We start from the raw sequence: 21,596 nt of genomic DNA, 5'->3' as shown, positions 1-21,596 counted from the left end.
TTGGGGCAAAGAAGCCAAAAGCTGATGTAAAAATTACAGAAAAAACACTTCTTCACACCTGTATCCCTGAAGAGACACAGGAGCATACAGATGACTCTGTTAACTCACTGGAGGCAGAGTCAAGACTGGCAGTTAGACGGTGGCTACCGTCTAACACTTTGTTTCAGTTTGACTCTGCCTACAGGAGGAGTTAACCCATTCCTGTATGCTCCACGACCCCACTGACCGAGAATGGAGAAGACTTTGGTAGTCAAGTGACAGCCCTGTCCCTGATGCGCCAGCTGCAGTAGATGAGACTGTATTTGAAGAGGAGACTCCAAACAACATGCCTTCTGGCTCAGTCTTGCCTCCTGGGACACCTCCAGCTCCGTCCCTGGAGCTAGAGTCAGAGATGAGAGCAGAGGGGGATCCTGGGGAAGAACTGATCAAGGTGTCTCCTCCCCATCACCAAAGATCCACTGCCACTTGTGCAGGTGCAAAAAGACTGAACCCGCTCTCCAGCCCATTCATAGGAGTGTCTGCTAGCTGGCCCAGTCCTGGAGACGCAAGCAGTATCCCCATCCTGAGCCTACTTAAGGGATCTCATGGATGTGTCAAATTGTTGCAATGTCTTTGCTTGTGTAGCCATGCCTAGCAACGCCTAGTAGAGACCTAGAGACACAAGTGATTTGTAGTCTGATTGACTTGGCCTGTACCAATGGAGGTGCTCTGTTAGGTAACCTGGTCACAAATTATGTAGGGATTTAAATGTCAACAACAAAAACTCAGACTTAAGTTGGTAGCTAAAAGGCAGCTAGTATAGATCTTTCAATACTGGTGTAATATATGTAAACCTGGGTGCCCCACTAAGCACCTAGCAGAGGCATTTTGTGCTAGCTGCAGCCTCTTAACCAAGCACATAGGTAGCCGCATATACAGTGCCACAGTGGAATTCAACTGCCAGGGGGCTGAGGCACAGTCACTCCATACTAGTCTCTGGAGTTGGCCATATTAATAGGAGCAAAACCACCATAAAAAATGTACCCCCAACTCACAGAGAATACAGTCCAGGAAAATATTGTCAATGGTATCAAAAGCTGCTGAGAGCCCAGAGAATCAACAGGGTTGCACTTTGTCTGTCTGTCTCCCAAAGGAGGTCATCCATCAGAGTGATCAAGCTGATTCTGCTCCAAAACTAGGTCTGAACCTAGTCTGAAGTCAATCAAGATAATCAGTTTCATCTATGAGCATCTGCAACTGAACTGCCACCATGTTCTCCATCACCTTGCCCAAGAAAGTTGTACTAGTGACCAAGCAGTAGTTGGCATTGAGCTCTGGGTCCAGGGTGGTTTTTTCAGGAGTGGCCACACCACAGCTACAAGGCAGGGAGGAACAAACCATCCTGCAGGGAAACATTCAAGACACTCTGGACCCACCCAGTAATCTTGCCATTGGTGTGTATATATTTAGTGTCATACAGGGACACTAACAGAATAGTCCAAACACACCTTACATCAGGCTGGGAGAAGAGAGGTTTGATTAGATAGAGGTGTTTGTCTGCCCAGCTTGGCCGGTTAAGCCAAGCGTCACTTCATCAGTGCAGGGCTTCCCTTCCTGCCCACCAAATGTGCAGTCAGGAAGAAGTGCTGCTGTTGGGATCCCTGCCAAATACGGCATTGCTGGAAATGGGGAGGGGATGAGCCAGCCCAGATCTGTTGGATCCTAGGTCAGTCCCGTTGTCATATAGCACAGGGATTGTCTTTCCCCCACCATCACCACCTTCTGGCATGGCTGCTAGGCACAGCAGGGCTGCAGATGTGGCAGCGATCCCACAACTCTATACAGCCTGGTTGACAGCCAGGGTTTACCCCCTTAAGTTAAGTGGGGCGAGGGTGTAAAGAGAAGTGGGATCATTCCTCAATTCTTGTGTTTTTTTCTAAGGATCATCACAGAGGTGCCACCACCCTAGCGTGGTTGCACTTTTACAACTGAAAAGCACTATAGCAAGCAGTGTTTAAAACAATATTAAGGGGAGAGAGTGACTCTGCCTTGCCCCACCCTCCAGTCCTGGAAGCCTTTAAAAGCAGCTTCTTTCAGAAGACTTTCTAGCCCTTTGTGTTTAGCTATGGGGGTCAGAGGGATGGAAGAGATTTTTGTATCAGCTTGGGGGTTAGTTTTTAAATAATTTTGCCTTGGCTTTGTTGTTGAGCTTTATGATCTTCCTCCTCTGTAGCCTTTAATATTTTTTTTCTTAATGTTGCAGTGATTACACTTTTTATTATGTGTTGTGCTACAGCATTTTGACTGTCTGTGCGAACCGCTTTGAGCACATGTGTATTTGTGGAAAATGCGGTATATAAATAAACTGAAAAGAAAAAAATTAAAGGCTACTGAGGAAGAGCATGACTCTGCAGCACTGCCTTACATAGAACACTGCTTTACCTGCAATGGCACAAAAAATTTCTAGTGCTAGTGCAGTTAAAACAGGGAAATAGGATCAAGCTGTAAAACACCCCTTTTATATCTTTTTCAGAGAAGTACACACTAGTTTGTCACATGCCATCTATGTATAGTATAACATTGTGGGGTGCTTCATGTAGTAAAATTTTAGTCTGCAAACAAAAGGTACTTAAAGTTTGACAAACGGCAAATACTTTGTTTTAAAGTATACATCTGCCAGAGAGCCAGTGATCAGTTGGTGTTCTCTGCCACATGTAGATCTCTCTAAAAAAAAAACTAATTTCTATCTCAAAACGTATGAAGAGACCCTAATGCACCTTCACAATAGAGCTTAACTGCTTTTCTTTGAATACTAGATCATTATCCCTAGAAAAAATCAATACAATAAAGCAAACTTAACCTACATCATCATCTGCAGCAACATAGAAGGATATGCTTCTGCTACCAATGTTAAAATCAATCCAAAATTCTTCAAGATTGTCATCTGCTGGTATCTGTAGCTAAAGGAAATGCAATCCAAAAAGAAAACTATAAATATATGCATAATAGTGTAAGATTTCCCACTTAATAAACAATGGTTTATTAAACTGTGAATTAACATCAGGCCTTTACATTCTCCCCTCATCTTTAACACTTCATTCCTGGTCCTTTTAAACCACCATTCCCTATTACATCTGAAACAGGAAACTAATGTTAGTTTACTAACCAAGATCAAACTGTGGTTTAAAGCCATTGTTAGTAGACCAACATTAAAACATAGTTCTCCATTCCAGATATAATGGGGAACTGTTAAGACACCAGGATTGATGCATCAAGGGCAATGTGTGAAGGGAAGAGGTGGGGGAGGGCACCTTGGCCCAATACTCGTTCCAGGCTTATTAAATTTAATAAACTAGGAATGCTATGTCCAAATTGGCACAGTGTGTTATGTTGATATCAAGAGTCAAAATAACCCATTCTGATATTACCTTAAGAAGATTCCGTTCACCTGTTCGCATTCCAAAGAGCCTTTAATTTGTTGACAATCAAATATGTATCCCTATTTCAATTTTAAATAAAACATCAATAGTACAAGTATAAAGAAAAATACAAGTTAAAAGAAATGAACTTACCTCATACTGACCAAGTATAGCTGATAAACAAGGATAGGTAAAAACCCTGTAAAAAATGTATTTCCAAATAAATGTTTATTTTCCCCCTCATCTCCACTCACAAAAACAACTGCCCCCCCCCACCTTTCAATACCTTTTCTCATGGAAAAAGATTTTAGGAAATAATTCCTATAAAAATGTATATATTTAATGATGGATTGAGATGGTTACTGCTATGACCTAACACTACTTTTTCCCATCTGGCTGGAAAAACTTGTCAAAACAAGACCGTCTTCTCTTTTTTTCAGAAACTACAAATAGTGGGTGACGCTCACATTTCAACAAAGATGCTTTTCCACAAATAAAGGACAGTCACGTTGAAAGCCCTACTCCAAGTTGCTATGGAACAGGCTACTGATATTTTACAGACTTCAAAGAGACTCTCTTACTGAATGGGTATGTAAGGGGTAAGGTGGCCTCTCCAGTAAACTGACCCCAAGTTTTATCAGGCCTTATATGACAGTACCAAAATCTCGAATTTGGCCTGGTAACAGATTGGCAGCTAGTGGAGAACCCACAGACAATATGTTATGACCTTATGAAAGGTCAAGACAAATCATTTGAAGTGTATATATCTTTTTCTTTTGTAAATACTTTTATTGGTTTGATTTTATAGATCTTAAAGTTACAGTTATATCTGCAGATATATGTAGATAGAAAATAACAAACCAGAAGATTGTGAAACAGTTCAAACCAGTCTCCTTACAGCTAAAGGAAGCTGCATTTAAAAGGAGTACAATAAAGAGTGAAAAACTAACTAACCCATCCCCAGCCCTCCCTTTGTGAAATGGTGAAAAAGAATATTTCATGAGAAGTCCATATTTATATTAATTGTTAAGGAAGAGGTACTGACACGAAGGACCAATGCTGACAAGTAAGGTACAACAAGAAGAAAACAGATTTTAAACATTAGTACAATTGACTACTATAAGGTATTAGAAAATCTCGTGGCTCTCAAGACTCGGGCATACTGTGAGGGCGGTTTGTTTCTATCTTCATTTTGATTGATATATGCAACAAATGGATACCATGTGCCTAGAAAATTACCTGTTTTAGTGAGTCACTTGGCCGTTTGAAGTTTGACTGTTAATTTTTCCATAAATGCCAGGTACCAAACCTTTTGGTATTAGTAATACAGAGTGGCATTGGTTACATCTTACCAGTGACTCATGATGGTGATCCTGGCTGCCATTAACAGGTAGCCTACTGAAGTGTAGGTATCTAATGCTGAAGAATGCTGAAGACATCTCTTTATCCTGGCCTTCAACACCTGAGATGTATATTTTTAGGACCCACACTATTTTCTGTGATGTTGCTTAGGTTGTTTTTAACTATTTTAATAATGTGTTTTAAAATTGTTGTAACCCACCCTGGGACCTCCTTCTTCTTCTTCATATTATTATTAAATTATTACTACTACTACTACTATTATTATTATTAATAATAATAAAAATAATAAATATTAATATTACTAATAATAATAATAATAATAATGCATTATTCTTTTCCAATCATAAAACTGCCTTCTATCAGCATTATTAACTCCATACCTTCTTTTGTCTCCAAGCATGCCATTCACTTGGTTAAGAAACTTTCTGCAATCCTATTAAGAAGAAAAACAATGTAAGTATTGCAATCATTTTTCTGCTTTGAAATAACCAGTATTTGAATGAGACTTACTGTTTCAAACTCAGAATCATTAATTCCTTTAAATGCATTACTAACAAACTCCATTGAAAACCACTGGCTGGCCAGTTCTCTTCTTTGTTTTTCTGATGTCATTCTGCATAAAGCTTCTGTAATGGCAACTTGGAGGTCATAGTCTGTAAGATACATGATAGGAACATTACCATAAAATCTTCTTACAAGGATAAATGCTCACTTGTTTTTGTTTCTAAAAATGATATAATGTATCACACATACTAATACTGAATGAAGGAGATGAGTTATGATGATCATGCATCCAAAACTGAGCTACAGAAAAACAAAAGAGAGGTAGCAATGTCCTTGGGGAAACCCCAAGGTTTGCACAAGCAGAAGAAAACATTAGGGGGACCCCCCAAAAAATACCCCAATGAAGACGGAGCATGCTCAGTGGTGATAAAATACTGACTGTATGTTGGGAGGAGGCAAGGAAACATAAAACTGGGGGAGAGGGACAATAGAATGGAAGTTTTCTATCTTGATGATTGAAGACCAAACTAGACGTGCTACTTTCGCCTTTGAATGTATGGTGTTTTTTTAAAAAGTGCAAATAGTAGCAGGGGGCTGCTGATAATTGTTAGGATTGCAGCAGATAGGGAGTGGGGTATTTAACCCTTTACTCCCCTGATGTGCACCTCACTAAAATCTCTGAAGAAAAAATCTCCAACTGGCACTCAAGGACTCGGGGATAAAACTAAAAACCCTGAAGCATCTACATAGAAAGCAACTTGTGCATGAAGAAAATAGCCTTCATATTTTCAAAGGCTCAAAGGCACTTGATAATTTCACATTGCAGGATATTCTCAGAGAAGACTATAATTTGAAAACAGAGCTTGCAGTTTGGAAAACCAAATCAACAAGATCCAAACAAAGAAATTAATAATAACTGGTTAATTCACATGCAGAACTATTCTGTGTAGGCTGTCACCCACTCCACTACTGAAGACCTCAAGCTGATGGAGCAAAAGGAAAAGCACACCTGGTTCACTGACATTAGTATTTCCCAACCCCCTGTAAACACTAGTGGCAATTTAGATTTGGTTATTTTGTAAAACCATGCACTACAAATTTAGCAGCTTTCATTATTTTATTTATAGTCTATATGCTATTACATGCACTAATTTAGAACCAAATGAAAATAGTTAACATTGTTTCTTACTTGCCATTTTATGATACAAATAGGCCCTATAACTAAAGAGTACCAGCCAGCCACCAGACATGTCTTCTTCCGGAATACTCTATCTTCCCACTTATCCTAAAGCAATACTAGTATCATTAATATTCATGTTCAAATGCTATTCTTTGGCCTTTTAACATACTGTTACATTTTCAATATGGGCACAATAGCAAAACTGCTCCAGGTACATTATGCAAACTAAAAAAAAATCTTAGAAGTATCCTCTGTACTTACCCCCAGCTTCCAAAATTCTTTTCCCCATATCATTCCTGTAAAAAAAAAATTGGATTATTCAGTTTGATTTTAAACATCAATTATTTAGTTATGTTTAATGTTTTGTGCGTATCTTTCCTGGTGATATCCACAATTAAGAACATTCTATTTCAAAAAGATATTTTTAAAGTTTCTTACTGGAGTGATTTTTGTATGAAGCATTTGGACTATCTTAGCAGTAACTGATTTGTACATGTTGTTTTTATATTTTATTGTTCACTGGTTTTGCCTTAGTATGAAAAGTGATATACAAGCATAGAAATTCTTACTATTATTTTATTTCTGGTATTAATAGCTCCAAGTCAATTTACATGTAAAGTGCTAAGTAAAATTACAAAGGAAGCTTTTGTGTAAATATTGGTGACAATTTTAGAATTGGAAACAAAAATGGCCACCAATCAAATAACCACAAAGAAAGAGGAGAAAATCCCAAATGCTGAGAAAAATGTATTGCTTGGGAAAGTCCAATGTGTGTGTGACAATAAGTTTGGAAACAGTAGTATATCAGTAGAATAAATGATACACCATTCCCAATGCATTTCCCCCAACAACTGCCATTCCAGTCCTCTTAGGACAGAGTTCCAAATATTTTTTATTTCTAATCAACACAAAGGTTTAATTTTTGACCTACATAAATCCTTTAGCAATTTGAAATAAGGGAAGTCCATTTTCTAATCAAGAATTTTAATATACTCACAATTCAAGAAAATCCTTGGGTACGATTCAGTCAGCAAATAATGCAATTGTAAACATCCTTAGTAGGGAATAAATTTCACTGAACATAGCAGGACTTAATTCCAAGTTAAATATGCTTGTAATTTATTCTGGCCTTTGGCCGTAATAAAAACTAAACTAAACTAAACTATGCTTGTAATTGTGCTTAGTTCTTTTGATTCAAAAAAACTAAGCATGTACTAAACTTAATAGTATTTAAAATGTTCCAAGACTGGCTGGATTTTCCCTACCCCTTCCTTTTCCTTTTCCCTCTCTCTCTCTCTCTCTCTCTCTCTCATCCCATTGTTTCCAGCTCAAAATATGCCAGCTCTAGGGAATTGGTAATGCAAGGGCTGATGTTGGTCATGCAAGGGACACAGAGGTTTTCATGGCAGTTAGAAGGGACCTCACAAAGGAGGATTATCCCCTCCAAGTGCATACACCCTGAGAGGGACCACAGAATACTATTCTAAATGTAATTTAGCTTGAATTTCACAAATAGATAGCCTTACACCATAAGGCCAGCTCCCTGCTGAAGCTAAGCAGGGTCAGGTCTGGTCATGGGAGAACCATATGTAAGCTGCCTTGGGTTTCTTGAAAAAAGAAAGCCAGGGTATAACTGTAATAAATAAACGCTGAGATTCAAATAAAAGATTGTTAACAGTGCAATCCTACACATGTCCATTCAGAAATAAGACCCATTGAGTTCCCAGGTAAGCAGGTATAGGACTTCAGCCTAGATTTTTAATACAACATTGCTTTCTTTCTTCTTTGCTACAGCTTTCTAAAATCAGCTTTCTAAAAATACTTAATCTAGGCTGGACCTAATCTAGGCTGGTGCCTATAGTATCAACAAAATGGTTGCCATAAAACAGTATTCTCCTACCAAGGTTCTAGTTTTATGAAAAGGAGCAAGGTTTATGCAAATATATTAAAGATTAAATAATTACATGACATCTTGCATTTCCTCAGTAGAAATAATTTTCTTTCTAGTATCCCGAGGCATAGAATCAAGCATTGTGTTCAATTTTCTTACTGCCTAAGGATAAAGAAAAGAAAATTGAACATTAAGCAATGCATTACATAAAAATTGCCTTTAATTATCCATTAAAACAATGTAATTAAAGAAATCTTGATCTTTATAAAAAAGATTTTTCTATAATACGTAAAACTGAGTCTACTGGCACAACAGAGGTGATCAGTTACTAGGAACAAGAGAAGTTCTCTCCTAAGGCCTGGATAAACTTTAGGTCTGCCCAATTACTAATACTAACTACCCATATCTTTGCTGAAGAACATGTCAAATCAGGCCCCTGTTGGACCAGTGTGTGGCTGCCTGTACACAATGCAGTATCACTAAAAATACAAAAGTGCTTTTGCAAAGAAGACACTAGTAGCAAGTAAGACAGATATCTGCTGATAGCGAAGCGCAGAAATGGAAGAGTGTGGACAACATAAATAATAATTAACATAAGTAGTAGTAGTAATAATAATAATTTATGAATCGCTTCCCATAAGGATCTCAAAGCAATATATTAACATATACAAAAGAGTTACATATATATATAAGAATATTTTAAAAATGTAATATATAAAACAATTTTTAAAAACAATTACAAAACAGTTCAAAACAAAAGAATAAAATCAATTCAGATCCGAGACAGATACCAATTGCGATAAAAGCTTGTTGGAAGAGGGATGTCTTTAGCAGGCGCCAAAAAGATAACAGAAGGCATCTCGCTGGCATGCAATGGGAAGGAATTCCAAAGGTAGGTGCCACCACACTAAAGGCCTGATTCCAACATCATGCAGGACCTCCTGATAAGATGGCAACTGTAGGATGCCCTCTCCTGCAGAACAAGTGCTTGGCTGTGTACGGAGGGCATGGGAGAGTCTTTTAGATATCCTTGTCCCAAGCAATATAGGGCTTTGTACATCGATACCAGCCCTTTGCACTTATCAGCAGTTGCATAACGTGATGCCGAATTTTTTCCAATGAGCAGTCGAGCTGCTGCATTTTGCACCAGTGGCAGCTTCCAGGTCAGCTACAAGGGTAGCCCCACATACAGTGCATTGCAGTATTCCAACTTGGAGTTTACCAGCACATAGACAACAGTGGTCAGGCTATTCTGATCCAGAAATGACCACAGCTGTCTTACCAAACAAAGCTGGAAAAAGGCAGTCTTAGTCACTGAGGTCACCTGGATCTCTGGCAACAGTGATGGGTTCTGGAGCATCCCCAGACTATGAACCTATTCCTTCAAGAGAAGTATGCCCCCATCCAAAGCAGGCAGTTAAACAATTATCCGGACTTGGGAACCACCCATCCATAACGTCTCCATTTTGCCAGGATTGAGAGTCAGTTTATTGCCTCTCATCCAGTCCACCACTGAGTTGTGGCACAAGTCTAGGTCCTGCACCACCTGTCCCAATTCAGAAGTTACAGCGTACTGATGACACCCCACCTCAAATCTCCTAATGACCACTCTCATCAGCTTCTAAAAAATGAAGAAAAACATTTTTAAATACTCCAGGTGGCAGGGGATGATCATTACATCCTACTAATATTGTTTAGAAGAAAGAAATGGCTTACCTCTTGCTGAATATAAATGTTAATTCTTTTATCACCAGCAAGAGTACATGTTCTCAAAATAAAATTATCCAGTATTTGTATTTTACCTAGATAAAAAATTGTAACATATAATTTACATAAATAACTTGCTGCAAAACCATATAATTATACTTCAAAACATTTTCAATTATAGGTGTAAATAAATATACAATTACAGGTATAATTAAACATTAAAAAGAAATGTATTTCATTTAAAAAGCAAACACACTTTGTAACTACTGCTTGTCTGAAGTGACACAGAACAGATAGGGATTTAACATACGAACATTCTAAATTTCACCTGTCTTTAATTTATGCAACCAGAAAGGAACAAAGATCAAGAAAGCCCATTTATTTGCTAGAAATTTTGGTTGCAACTCTGTGGATAGTTAGGCTGTTTAAATCTTAATTCAAACAGATTTAAACAGCCAATATAGAGGATTGCAACCTTTTTTTCTATAATAAGGTAACAGTATAGTACTTCTTTTCATTTCTACAGAAAGCTGATAAGGTTATGACCTTTTGAAGCTTATAGATTATCTGCAACTTTGTAACACAGTAAGGTGGCCATGTGTCTAACTTTACAAAGGAAAGTCACTATTGGAAGGGCTGTCCAGCCCAAGTCCAGTTTAAAGATAAAGGAACTCTAAGAAGAGAGAGCATGAGTCTTGAAGTTGCCTAGTGAGCAACACCTGGATAGTAGACACCCAGAATACCTGGCCAGTTTTCCCCATTATGGTGAGATGCATTGCATTTCTATTTAAATTACAATAATTATTTCTTAATTTGCATATCTCTATGAATTAGCATATGCAAAGTTTATGCAAGTCTTTTTTCTCTCCTCTTCACTTTTTTGGTGGTGCATTTTCCTTTTTTTGACAATGCGTATGTGCCCTCAAATCCAGGCTATATGACAGTAATATAAAGAATACATTCTCTACTGATTGACCTAAACACATATATTGTTAGTTCAACAATATATGCAACTAGAAATATAATTTTTTTCAGACATACCTTCACTGCTGGTATCATGTACTATCTACAATTTAAATAAACAGCATATTAAATTCACTCTGCATATTTATTATTATTATTATTATTATTATATACTGCATTTATATCCTACCCTTCCTCCTGAAAGAGCCCAGGATGGCAAACATAAAAAAAACATTTAACAACAAGAAGAAAAACATACTAGAAAGTTACTCCAAAACACAATTACAATTAAAAACATTCTAAAAGTTAGACACAGTTAGAAATATTCCAAAACACAACTTAAAAACATTATTTCATCAGTGATCTCCAGGGTGCCAGGAACAGTCCCCTTCAGCCATCAAACACCTGCGTAAATCAGAATGTTTTCAAATTCCTTCTGAAAGTTAACAGCGACAGAGACAGATGCACTATTTATTTATTTATTTATTGCACTTGTATACTGCCCCATAGCCGAAGCTCTCTGGGCAGTTTACAGCAATCAAAAACATGAAAACAAATATACAATTTAAAACACAGATTTTAAAAACAATTTAAAACACAATTTTAAAATTTAAAACAATATAAAAACAATTTCAAACACATGCTAAAATGCCTGGAAGAAGAGGAAAGTCTTGACCTAGCGCCAAAAAGATAACAGTGTTTGCACCAGGCGCACCTCGTCACAAAGATCATTTCATAATTTGGGGGGCACCCTCTCCCTTGTTGCTACCCTCCGAGCTTCCCTTGGAGTAGGCACCCGAAGGAGAGCCTTTGATCTTGAACGTAGTGTACGGGTGGGTTCGTATCGGGAGAGGCGTTCCATCAGGTACTGTGGTCCCAAGCTTTAAGGCTTTATAGGTCAAAACCAGCACCTTGAATTGAGCTCGGAAACATACAGGCAGCCAATGCACAGCACTACACTGGGCAGGGCACGCCACAATCAGGAAACCACCACTGAAAAGGCCCTGTCACGAATCAGCCTCAACTGGGCAGTGCTTGGTGGCATCACCACCATCAAAGCCTAGTCATAGGGTCCAAGATGGTTGATACTGGGGAAGGCTCTCTTTTAGATGCTTGCATCCTGAGCCAATTGGGGCTTTACATGCTGATACTAACACCTTGAACTTGTACCCGGTAGCTCACTGGCAAACAGTGCAACACTTTTAGGACCACTGGTGCATGGTCCCATCGGGCTCTCCCCTTACCAGCCTAGCAGCCACTTTCTATACCAGCTGCAGCCTCCAGATCATCTTCAAGAACAGCCCACAGTCCATCTTCAATAGCAGTCCCACATATAGAGCATTACAGCAATTCAGATGGGATATCAACAGAGCATGGACAACTGAGGCCAGGCTATTCCAGTCCAGGAACACCTGTAGCTCGTGAATCAGCCTCAGCTGGGCATACGTACTCCTAGCCACAATGGCCATTTGAAACTCTAGTGACAAGTTGGAATCCAGGAGTACTCCCAGACTACGAACCTATTCCTTCAGGGGGAGTACAACAGAACAGATTGTACACTTAATTCCCAGTCAAGGGAACCACCCACTCACAGCACTTCTGTCTTATCAGAATTCAGCCTCAGTTTGTTGGCCACCATCCAACCCATCACTGCCTCCAGACACCTGTCCAACACCTTCACAGCTCTCCTGATTCAGATGGAATGGAGAGATAGAGCTATGTCATCAGCATACTGATAACACTGTGCTCCAAATCCCAGAATGGTCCATTGGCCTCACCTGAAGGGTGATTTTCACAGGTAGACTGCCATCATGTGGGTACTACTGCCATCTAGCGTCCGAAGGGAAGACTGTGCTGTAGTCAAAACCTGGGGCATCCTCCCACTCCAGTTTCATTCGCAACGAGTCCAAAGTGGCATATCTGAAAAGAACAAAAGGCCCACAGGCCCAGGAGCAAGGAAAATAGAGACAACGTCCCCGATAACAACAGAGAGCCGCATAAAGTGTAACAGAATCTTAAAGGTTTTGATGTAACTAAACAGTGCAGAATAAGAAAGCTCACAACAGCCAGAATATAAAAGGTGGAACAGGACATCCAGATCTCCTCCAACAGGGAGGGCCATGATGGCAGTCTACCTGTGAAAATCACCTTTCAGGTGAGGCCAGTGGACCATTATCCACAGGTAGCCTGTCATCACGTGGGATGTACCAAAGCAGCCCCCCAATAGGGAGGGACCACCAACTGATTACTTATCATAAAGGATGTGTTGCAGGACACGCCTCCCAAAGGAGGTGTCAGTAGAAGCGTAACAGTCAATCTTATAATGTTTCACAAAATAATTTGGGGTAGACCAAACCGCAGCTCTACAAATATCTGCAAGGGGAGCATTGGTTGCGAAGGCAGCCGAAGTGGTTGCTGATCTGGTGGAGTGGGCCGTGATGTTAGTTGGCACAGGGAGGTTAAGGGACTCATAAGCCAGAGTAATACAAGCCCACAACAGGACAACGTGGATTTGGAAACCTTTTTTCCCAAGGTCCTTGGGTGAAAGGATACGAATAATGACTCAGAGAGCCTATGTCTTGGGTGCGAGAGAGGTAGATTTTGAGAGCTCTGCGAACATCTAGTGAATGCCAGGCCTTCTCTAATGGATGGACTGGCCTCGGACAGAATGACAGAAGAACAATGTCCTGGTTACAGTGAAACGCTGAGTTGACTTTGGGACAGAAGGATGGGTCTGGCCGCAACACCACAGAGTCCTTATGAAAGATGCAGAGATGGCGTGCTGATGACAAGGCTCCCAGCTCTGAGACTCTTCTCGCCGATGTTGTAGTGACCAGGAACAGGACCTTGAAGGACAACAGTTGGAGAGGGACAGACGCAAGAGGTTCAAATGGAGGGTGCTGTAGGGCTTTTAGGTCCTTCGAGAAACTCCAGGAAGGAAAGTGGTGGCGCACAGGCAGAGAAAGGAGTGCAGCTCCTTTCAGAAAATGTTTGATGAGGGGGTGAGAACCCACAGGGACGGCCGATGAAGAGATGGACAGGATAGATGAGATAGTGGAGGCATGACGACGCAAAGTGTTAGGTCTCAGACCCATTCTGAGCCCTCTATAAAGGAACTGTAACACCTGCTGTACAGTGACCTGAGAGGGCAAGACACCCTTAGAAGTGCACCAGCTGGAAAAGGCACGCCAAGTACTCTGGTATATGCACGTTGTCGACGGTCTTCTAGATCAGTGGTTCCCAACCTTTATGAGCACGGGACCCCCTTTATAAGCTGAAAATTTTTTGTGACCCCCTCCCCCCAGGGAAGCAGGCTGGCTGCCAGGAAGGAAGGGGAAAAGCAGCCTTTCTTCTTTTTGCTTCACAAAAAGCTCTCTCCTCTCATTCTAAGTAAGCGTGTTGCCAGTAGCGGCAGTGCAAGGAGACAGGAATCAGTGATAGTAATCCCCTCTTCTTCCTGGTAGCTCCACCCTCAGCCTCCTTTGGCATCTGCCATGTATTTTATAGGCAGATGCCTGCCCTTAGTGCGCCTGAAAGACGCTCTGGCGCTTCAGCAAAAGGCCTCCCCTCTCGTTTGGAGCAAGGGGGAGGTGTCATCTGCAGCACCAGCAGAAAGCAGACAGTGTAGAAGGAGTGAAGACTTTTTAAAAAATTAATAAATAATTCATTTCTTTACTGTTCACGGCCCCCTCTGGATTACTTCGCGGCCCCCCTGGGGGTCCTGGCCCCCTGGTTGGGAACCACTGTTCTAGATGCTAAAATGGTATCCACTACACCTTGAGGTAAGCCAGAGGCCCTCAGTTGCCTTCGTTCAAATGCCAGGCCATCAGACTCAGCCAGGCTGGGTCTGGGTGCCAGTCTGGTCCCTGGGAGAGTAGATCTGGCCTGACAGGCAGTGTCCAGGGGTCTGCAACTGACAGTGAGAGGAGGTCCGAGAACCACGGTCGACGCGGCCAGTGTGGAGCTATCAGGAGGAGCTGAGCTCCTTTGTGCCGCAGTTTCCTCAACATCCTGCCCAGGAGGAATATTGGTGGAAAGGCGTACAGGAGACCGTCTGGCCAGGGTGCTGTCAGGGCGTCCACTGCTTCCGCAGTCGAGTCCAGGTACCTCGAGAAGTAGCGGGGCAGCTGGCGATTGTGGCTCGAGGTGAAGAGATCCACCGAGAGGGTGCCGAACCATTGCTGGAGGAGGTTGAACACCACCGTATGGAGTTTCCATTCTCCCGGACTTACATGCTGCCTGCTGAGCCAATCGGCGGTCACGTTCAGCACCCCGCTGAGATGTTCTGTCCTTAGTGACAGTAGATGATTCTCAGCCCAGTCGAAGATTAGGGTCACCTCTGCCTGGAGGGCTCGAGACCTGGTGCCCCCCTGCCTGTTCAGATGTGATTTCACACAGGTGTTGTCTGTTCGGATTAGTACATGCTGCAGGGAGAAAAGTGGCTGGAAGTGCCGGAGGGCCAGATGGACAGCTCTGAGTTCCAGCCAACTCACATTCTGATGTTGCTCCGCTCTGGACCATACACCCTGGACAAAGCTGGAGTTGCAGTTGGCTCCCCATCCGGTCAGACTGGCATCCGTGGTTATTATGACTCTGTCTGGTTCCTGAAACGGAGTGTACCCACTGAGGTGTGTCTGCATTGCCCACCAGTGAAATGACGCTCTCAGCGATGGCTCCAGGTAGATCACGTGATGGGTGGAAGTGGCAATGTCCACCTGAAAAGGTAGTAGGGCCCACTGGAGAGGTTGAGTGTGATGTCGAGCCCACGGGAGAATGTGAATGGTGGAGACTAACGTCCCAAGGACCTTTGCCAGGAACATGACGTCCACCTTTGAACGTTGTGCCAATAAGGTTGCCATGCTTTGGATGGTGGAGATACACTCTGCAGACAGAAACACCATGGCTCAGGTCGTGTCCAGTATTGCTCCCAGACGTTGGAGCTGCTGAGTTGGCTCTGGATGGCTCTTCTCGATGTTGACCAGCCAGCCATGAGATCTGAGAACCTCTAGAGTGTAATGGATCTGTCTGTTGTCTTGGTCCTTGGAGCATGCCCGACAAAGAAGGTCGTCCAAATAGGGGTAAATATGGACCCCCTGTAGGCAGAGGGCGGCCACCAGGGTGACCATCACCTTGGTTAATACTCTTGGGGCCGACGCAAGGCCGAACGGCATGGCCTGGTATTGAAAATGGTGCTGGCCCAGCGAGAATCTTAGGAATCATCTGTGGGCAGGACAGATCAGAATGTGGAGGTAAGTGTCTTTCAGATCGATGGATGCCAGAAAGTCCCCCTGTTGCAGTGCTTCCACAATAGACACCAGTGACTCCATTTTGAACCGGCGATACTTGACAAAACGGTTTACGAATTTGAGGTCTAAGACCACCCTCCATGAAGAATCTCGCTTGGGAACCGCAAACAGAACGGAGTAGATGCCTTGCAACCTTTCCACTGGTGGTACAGGTTCTATTACGGCTATGTCGAGTAGATGACGTAGGGCATCCTGCATGACCCTCCCGCGTGATTTGGAGACTGGAGAGGGGCAGTATCTGTCCGGAGGTGGCAGCCAAAACTCTATGTTGTATCCGTGGAGAAAAATGCTTCTGACCCAGGAAACCTGTGTTAGAGGGAGCCAGGAACTTGCAAAGCGAAGAAGCCTGCCCCCAATAGGAATGGCATCAGAACTGCCTGCGCTGACGAGCTCCTCTGCCATATGAGGATGGGGCTTGTCGGCCTTGGTACTGGAGTCTGCCCTGGCAGCGCTGTCTGGGCCAGGGTGGCCTGGAGGAGCAGAAATCGGGAGTTCGAGCGTCTCGGCCTTGCCCCCCAGGCCGCGCCCCCCAAAAGGGCTGGAAGGGACAACATGGGGCAAACCGCCAAAACTGTCTGCAGTCATCTCTCTTGGCTGTGGCTAAGGTAGGTTTTCAATTGTCCTTGGGATCAACCAAGACCGCTTTAAGGGCGTCCTCCCCAAAGAGAAGCAACCCCGAGCATGAAACCATGGACAAGTTGGTTCTGGCCGTGGTGTCAGCATCCCAGTGCCGGAGCCGCAAAGTCCTTGAGCTACTACCTCTGCGGCCAGGGCCCGTGCTCCTTGGTGGGTCGCATCCAAAGTGGCATCTGCCACAAATGCGGCCGCCTTATGCAACTTGACTAGGCCTTTTCGCAGTGTGGCTGTGTCCAGATTGGGATCGTCCAACAGGTCATCGAGCCACATCATGGAGGCCCTAGAGAAAATCAGGGCGGCAGCAGAGGCCCAGATGGAAAAGGCGGATGCCTCATGGTTCTTGCATAGCGCAAAGTCCAGCCATCTTTCAGAGGGGTCCTTGAGTTCTGAATCTCCTTCCTTTGGAAGGAGGGACCTAGAAATCAAGTTCGAAATCGGTTGGTCAACACCAGGGACGTTCAGGAAAGACATGAATTCCGGGGCCAAAGTATAAAGTCTGTAGGCTAACGGTGAAAAGCGACATGGATGCAGGGGATGGGCCCATTCCTCTTTGGCCAGCTTATTGATGGGATCTGGCACAGGGATCGAGTGATCCGCTGACCTGGGCGATTTGAGAACCCTGGCGCCTTTCACAGGTGGAGCAGCAGGCTGCGTTTGTGCAGGTTGGATGCCCAGTGTGTCCAACACTCTACAGCAAAGGGAGAGGTAATCAGCCAAGTCAAAGAGGCAATAGGAGTAGTCCTCATCCAGATCAGAGTCTTCACTCCATTCATCAGGATCTGGCTGCATAAGGGATGAGTAGTCATCCATCCCTGAGGGCTCACCGCCAAGTCTGCCTCTGGAGATATCGAATGGGTTTGGCGAAGAGGGAGGGACGTCATCCTGACAGCCAGGTTGTCGTGTAGAGGTGGACTGCCGTGGGACTGCTGGCTGAGGTGATAAATATGCCTGAGACTGAGGCTGAGCTTGGGAGAGGAAGCCAAGTACCTCTCACAGCTGTGACAAAAATTATGGGGTCAACTGTAGCCCCGAGGTAGGATCAGAAGGTAGAGTGTGCTCCTGTGGAGGCAGATGTGGCTGCACTGGTGGAGGCAGAGGGGCGGGAGGAAAATCAGAGTGGCGAGATGTTTGACTAGGAAAACCTTCAAACTTGTCCTCTGATGACCCGGCAAGAGATTGAAAAAGAGCAGGTAATGCTTCCTGAGGAGGCTCATCTAAGGCCGGGGCTGAGACATATCGGGCCCGCTTGGAAGCACTGTGGGCAGACATATGTTTCATCTTGGCGAGAGCTTTGGAATGCTTGTGCTTAGATGCTTTGTGTTGCACTGGGGCTTTGCACTGTTGAGTTGCCCCTGAGGTTTGCACTGCCTCTGGTTGCTGATCTGCCATGTCAGGGTCTAGATACACCCACACAGTAGGGAAGGTGCGGTATCACTCCTATGCAATGTGACAGTGAGGAACAGGATGTGTTGTGCAGGCTGGGGTGCCAAGAGAAAAATAGGTTTGGTTCGCTATGGCCCCAAAAATAGGTGGGTACATGCCCACAATGGTGGTATTGCTACTGCACTGGTCAGATCAGGGCGCCAAAAAGTAAGTTGAGATGCAACATGGGCCACAAGCTAAGTACACACACACAATGGGGAAGGTGCGAGACCGCTACTGTACACTGCCCAATGCCAGGAAAAAATTTGATGCAGTGTGGCCCAAAGCTAGATACACACACACAATGGGGAAGGTGCGGTACCGCGAATGTGCACTGTCCAGGCTAGTGCACCACAAGAAATAAATTTGCATCAGTATGGCACGCACAGAGCCCAATACACGCACACAATGGGGAAGGTGCGGTATCGCTTTAAAACAGCATGCTCAGGCTGTGCAGCTCCTACAGGTAGCATAGTACTGTTGCTATGGAAAAGGCTTTGTCTAAAGACAGCAAAAAAAAAAACTCTCATGACTCAGAAAAAATACTGCCTTGAGGAGAGAGGGAAACAGGCAGCAGAACAAAAAGGGCGGGAAAATGGGACAAAAACAAAAATGGCGTCCGCTAGAGGTGGGCGGGAAAAAACAAAAAAACAAAATGGCGGCTGGGAAGAGAGGGGGCAATGGCAGCCTGGAGTGGAAACCCGCAACCCTTAACTGCCAGGCGGGAGGAGCCGCTGCCGTATGGAGATGGGAAAAGGCGCTCCGCGTGCTTCAAGAGCCGCAGGAGGGCAAGAAGGGCCCCAGGAACGAGCCGGGGTGGGGGGGACATCGCCACTGCCTCCGAAGATGGGGCTAGGCGCCGCCAAATCAAACTGCTCTACAAAACAGTGAGCCGCAGCCACAGGCTCCTGGCTGCAAAGTGGGGAGGCGCTGCCAAAGTTTGTGGTGGAGGCAGGAGGGAGGGCCACGGGGGCGCAAAGAGGAAGCCGCAAACGCAGGCTTCCCGGTGCCGAGCCTGAGGGAGAGGAAGCCGCAGCCATGGACTCCCAGATAAGGGAGAGGCAGCTGCTGCTGCTCAAACAAAGGGAGGGAAAACAAGGCTACCAAAAGACCCCAGTGAAAACAAAATCGAGGGGCAAAAAAGAATGAACAAACAATCCCACACACTCCAAAAACCAGGGAGGGTGGGAACACTAGGAAAAGGGGGAAAAGCAATCAAATCACACAGTCTAATACACAAACAAAGACAAGAAGAGAACTTAGCCACGCTTTGTGTAGATATCCAAACGCCTCAGACGAAGGCAAGAATGAAACTGGAGTGGGAGGGGCCGGATGCCCCAGGTTTTGACTACAGTGCATTCTTGCCTTCGGACGCTAGATGGCAGTAGTACCACGTGATGGCAGGCTACCTGTGGAAAATGACAGCTCCCAACGGTTTCATATAGGAGACAGAATGGATCCTTGTGGGATCCCACAGCCCCAAAGCCATGGAGCTGAGCAGTAAGTTCCTAGTACAATTTTGTAGTAGCAGTCCTGCAGGTAGGAGCAAAGCTACTACAACACAATATCTCCAACTCCCAACTCCCATTAAGGACTACTACTTTATTTGTGTTGTATCCAATAATGATTTAGTGATATAGGGAAGCAATTCCACTCATGCAAGACAGCACACCTCATTTTTGCTGATTCCCCTCATTATTTATTATTCAAAATGGTTTCTGCTAGCACAAAGCCACCTTTGAATTCTACTCAATGAACAATCTGTAATTATTTTAGGTTTAGGCAAATCCCACAAAAATACACACATATAACTATACAAAAGTAGCTCTACGGTGTAGTGTTATTTTCACAAAATAATGCTGAAAAGGTAGAGTGAAAGGGGAGGGAGTGAATATCACAAGTTAAGGTGGTTGCTTAGATCTGCATAATTATAATTTACATTTGTAATAGTATCAACTGAGATTTTGAACACAATATCCTTTATCTGCATATGGGATGTAGAAATGAGAACAGAAACATGATGAGTTTTTTATTTAAAAAATAATACAATAAGATTTCTTCTCTTCTACAAGTTTACCTATTTTATTATAATAAATTTTATTTACTTATAAGTAAAATAAAACACACATAAGAAACACTTTCAGCTCCAAAGATTTAGTAAGTACATGCTAGCTAGTTTATAGAATAATGTATGAAGTGTGTATTTACCATCAGGACATCAAAGAAGTCTTCAAACAAAGTGGTAAATTTGTGGTTTTTTCCAGTTACTGTATTTTGGACAATTCCTTTGGCCTTTTCAAACCAATTAACCATGTACAGAAGAAATATATAAAAGGTTTGTGTAAGTATACATTTAAAAGGTTATTATGAATAGCATTTACATGGCTGCTTCCCAATTGAAAAGTGCATCTCTAAACCAAGAGTGGCTAACCTTCTTTGGCCCCAGGGCCATGTTCACTCTTGGCCAACTTGGCTGCATGCCAGTGGTGGGTGTGGTCATCACACATTCTTTCACGCACACACTTTCATAAATACACACAGGACACATCCAGACACATAGCTGCCCCTCTCCTCAGCTGCTCCATCCCTCACCATGCAAATGATTAATTCAATTATTGGAGAGTGGGGATCTGGTGCCACGGCCTGTCCCTGGGAACACCACGCTGTTATGATGATCTTTTGGTGAATGCTGAGGGCGGGGGAACGCCCCTGCAGCCACCGCTATCTTACCATCTGATCTCTGTCTGCTGGCCCTTAATATCGGCCGTGTTTACATCTTAGTGCCTTTGTTTTTGGCTTCTGAAGAGAACTTCCCTGTTATTCGCGACTTTAAGGGGTTTGTTTGCCGTGCCCCACCCCCTGCTGAATGTACTGGATGCTGGATGCTGAGATCAAGAGCCAGTGTTGTTTTTTGGTCTTGCATATGGACTATCACCCACACCGGTCTTTGTGCTAGGGTGGGAAGACTCACATCAGGAGTTCCCATCTGAAGGCGCACTTTTTGGACTATACAGACGAGAAGCCTTATTGTAACTGAGTTAGTCTCTTATTGTTTAGTTTTCTTGCTTAATGTTTTGGTGTTTTTGATGTTTTATATGTTTTTTGCTTTGTACGTCACTCAGAGTGGCTGGGTATTCTAGATGAGCGACTAAGAAATCGAATAAATAATAATAAATAATCATCATTATGGTTTAGCATTATATGAAGATGCAGCGAACAGCAGTGAA

At 43.3% G+C, this 21,596-nt stretch overlaps 1 protein-coding gene across 7 annotated transcripts in view; it reads right to left on the bottom strand.

The window, feature by feature from the left end:
* SYCP2 (synaptonemal complex protein 2) overlaps positions 1-21,596 on the bottom strand; it is a 138,746-nt gene that overhangs the window by 109,192 nt on the left and 7,958 nt on the right. For 6 of the 7 annotated variants that reach the window (XM_061631111.1, XM_061631110.1, XM_061631116.1 and 3 more), the window contains 10 exons: positions 20,578-20,682; positions 11,084-11,108; positions 10,052-10,137; positions 9,924-9,956; positions 8,409-8,497; positions 6,706-6,740; positions 5,271-5,413; positions 5,141-5,193; positions 3,552-3,597; positions 2,844-2,939 (listed from right to left, as the gene is read on the bottom strand). In XM_061631111.1, the coding sequence (XP_061487095.1) occupies positions 2,844-2,939; positions 3,552-3,597; positions 5,141-5,193; positions 5,271-5,413; positions 6,706-6,740; positions 8,409-8,497; positions 9,924-9,956; positions 10,052-10,137; positions 11,084-11,108; positions 20,578-20,682 (711 nt within the window). The remainder of the gene's footprint in view (positions 1-2,843; positions 2,940-3,551; positions 3,598-5,140; positions 5,194-5,270; positions 5,414-6,705; positions 6,741-8,408; positions 8,498-9,923; positions 9,957-10,051; positions 10,138-11,083; positions 11,109-20,577; positions 20,683-21,596) is intronic. The other variant, XM_061631113.1, reaches the window with a different exon arrangement.

The sequence above is a fragment of the Rhineura floridana genome, chromosome 6, assembly GCF_030035675.1.
Source record: "Rhineura floridana isolate rRhiFlo1 chromosome 6, rRhiFlo1.hap2, whole genome shotgun sequence".
Lineage (NCBI taxonomy): Eukaryota > Metazoa > Chordata > Lepidosauria > Squamata > Rhineuridae > Rhineura > Rhineura floridana.
Note: the sequence above shows the minus strand (reverse complement) of the source record. Positions and strands in the feature narration are given on the sequence as shown.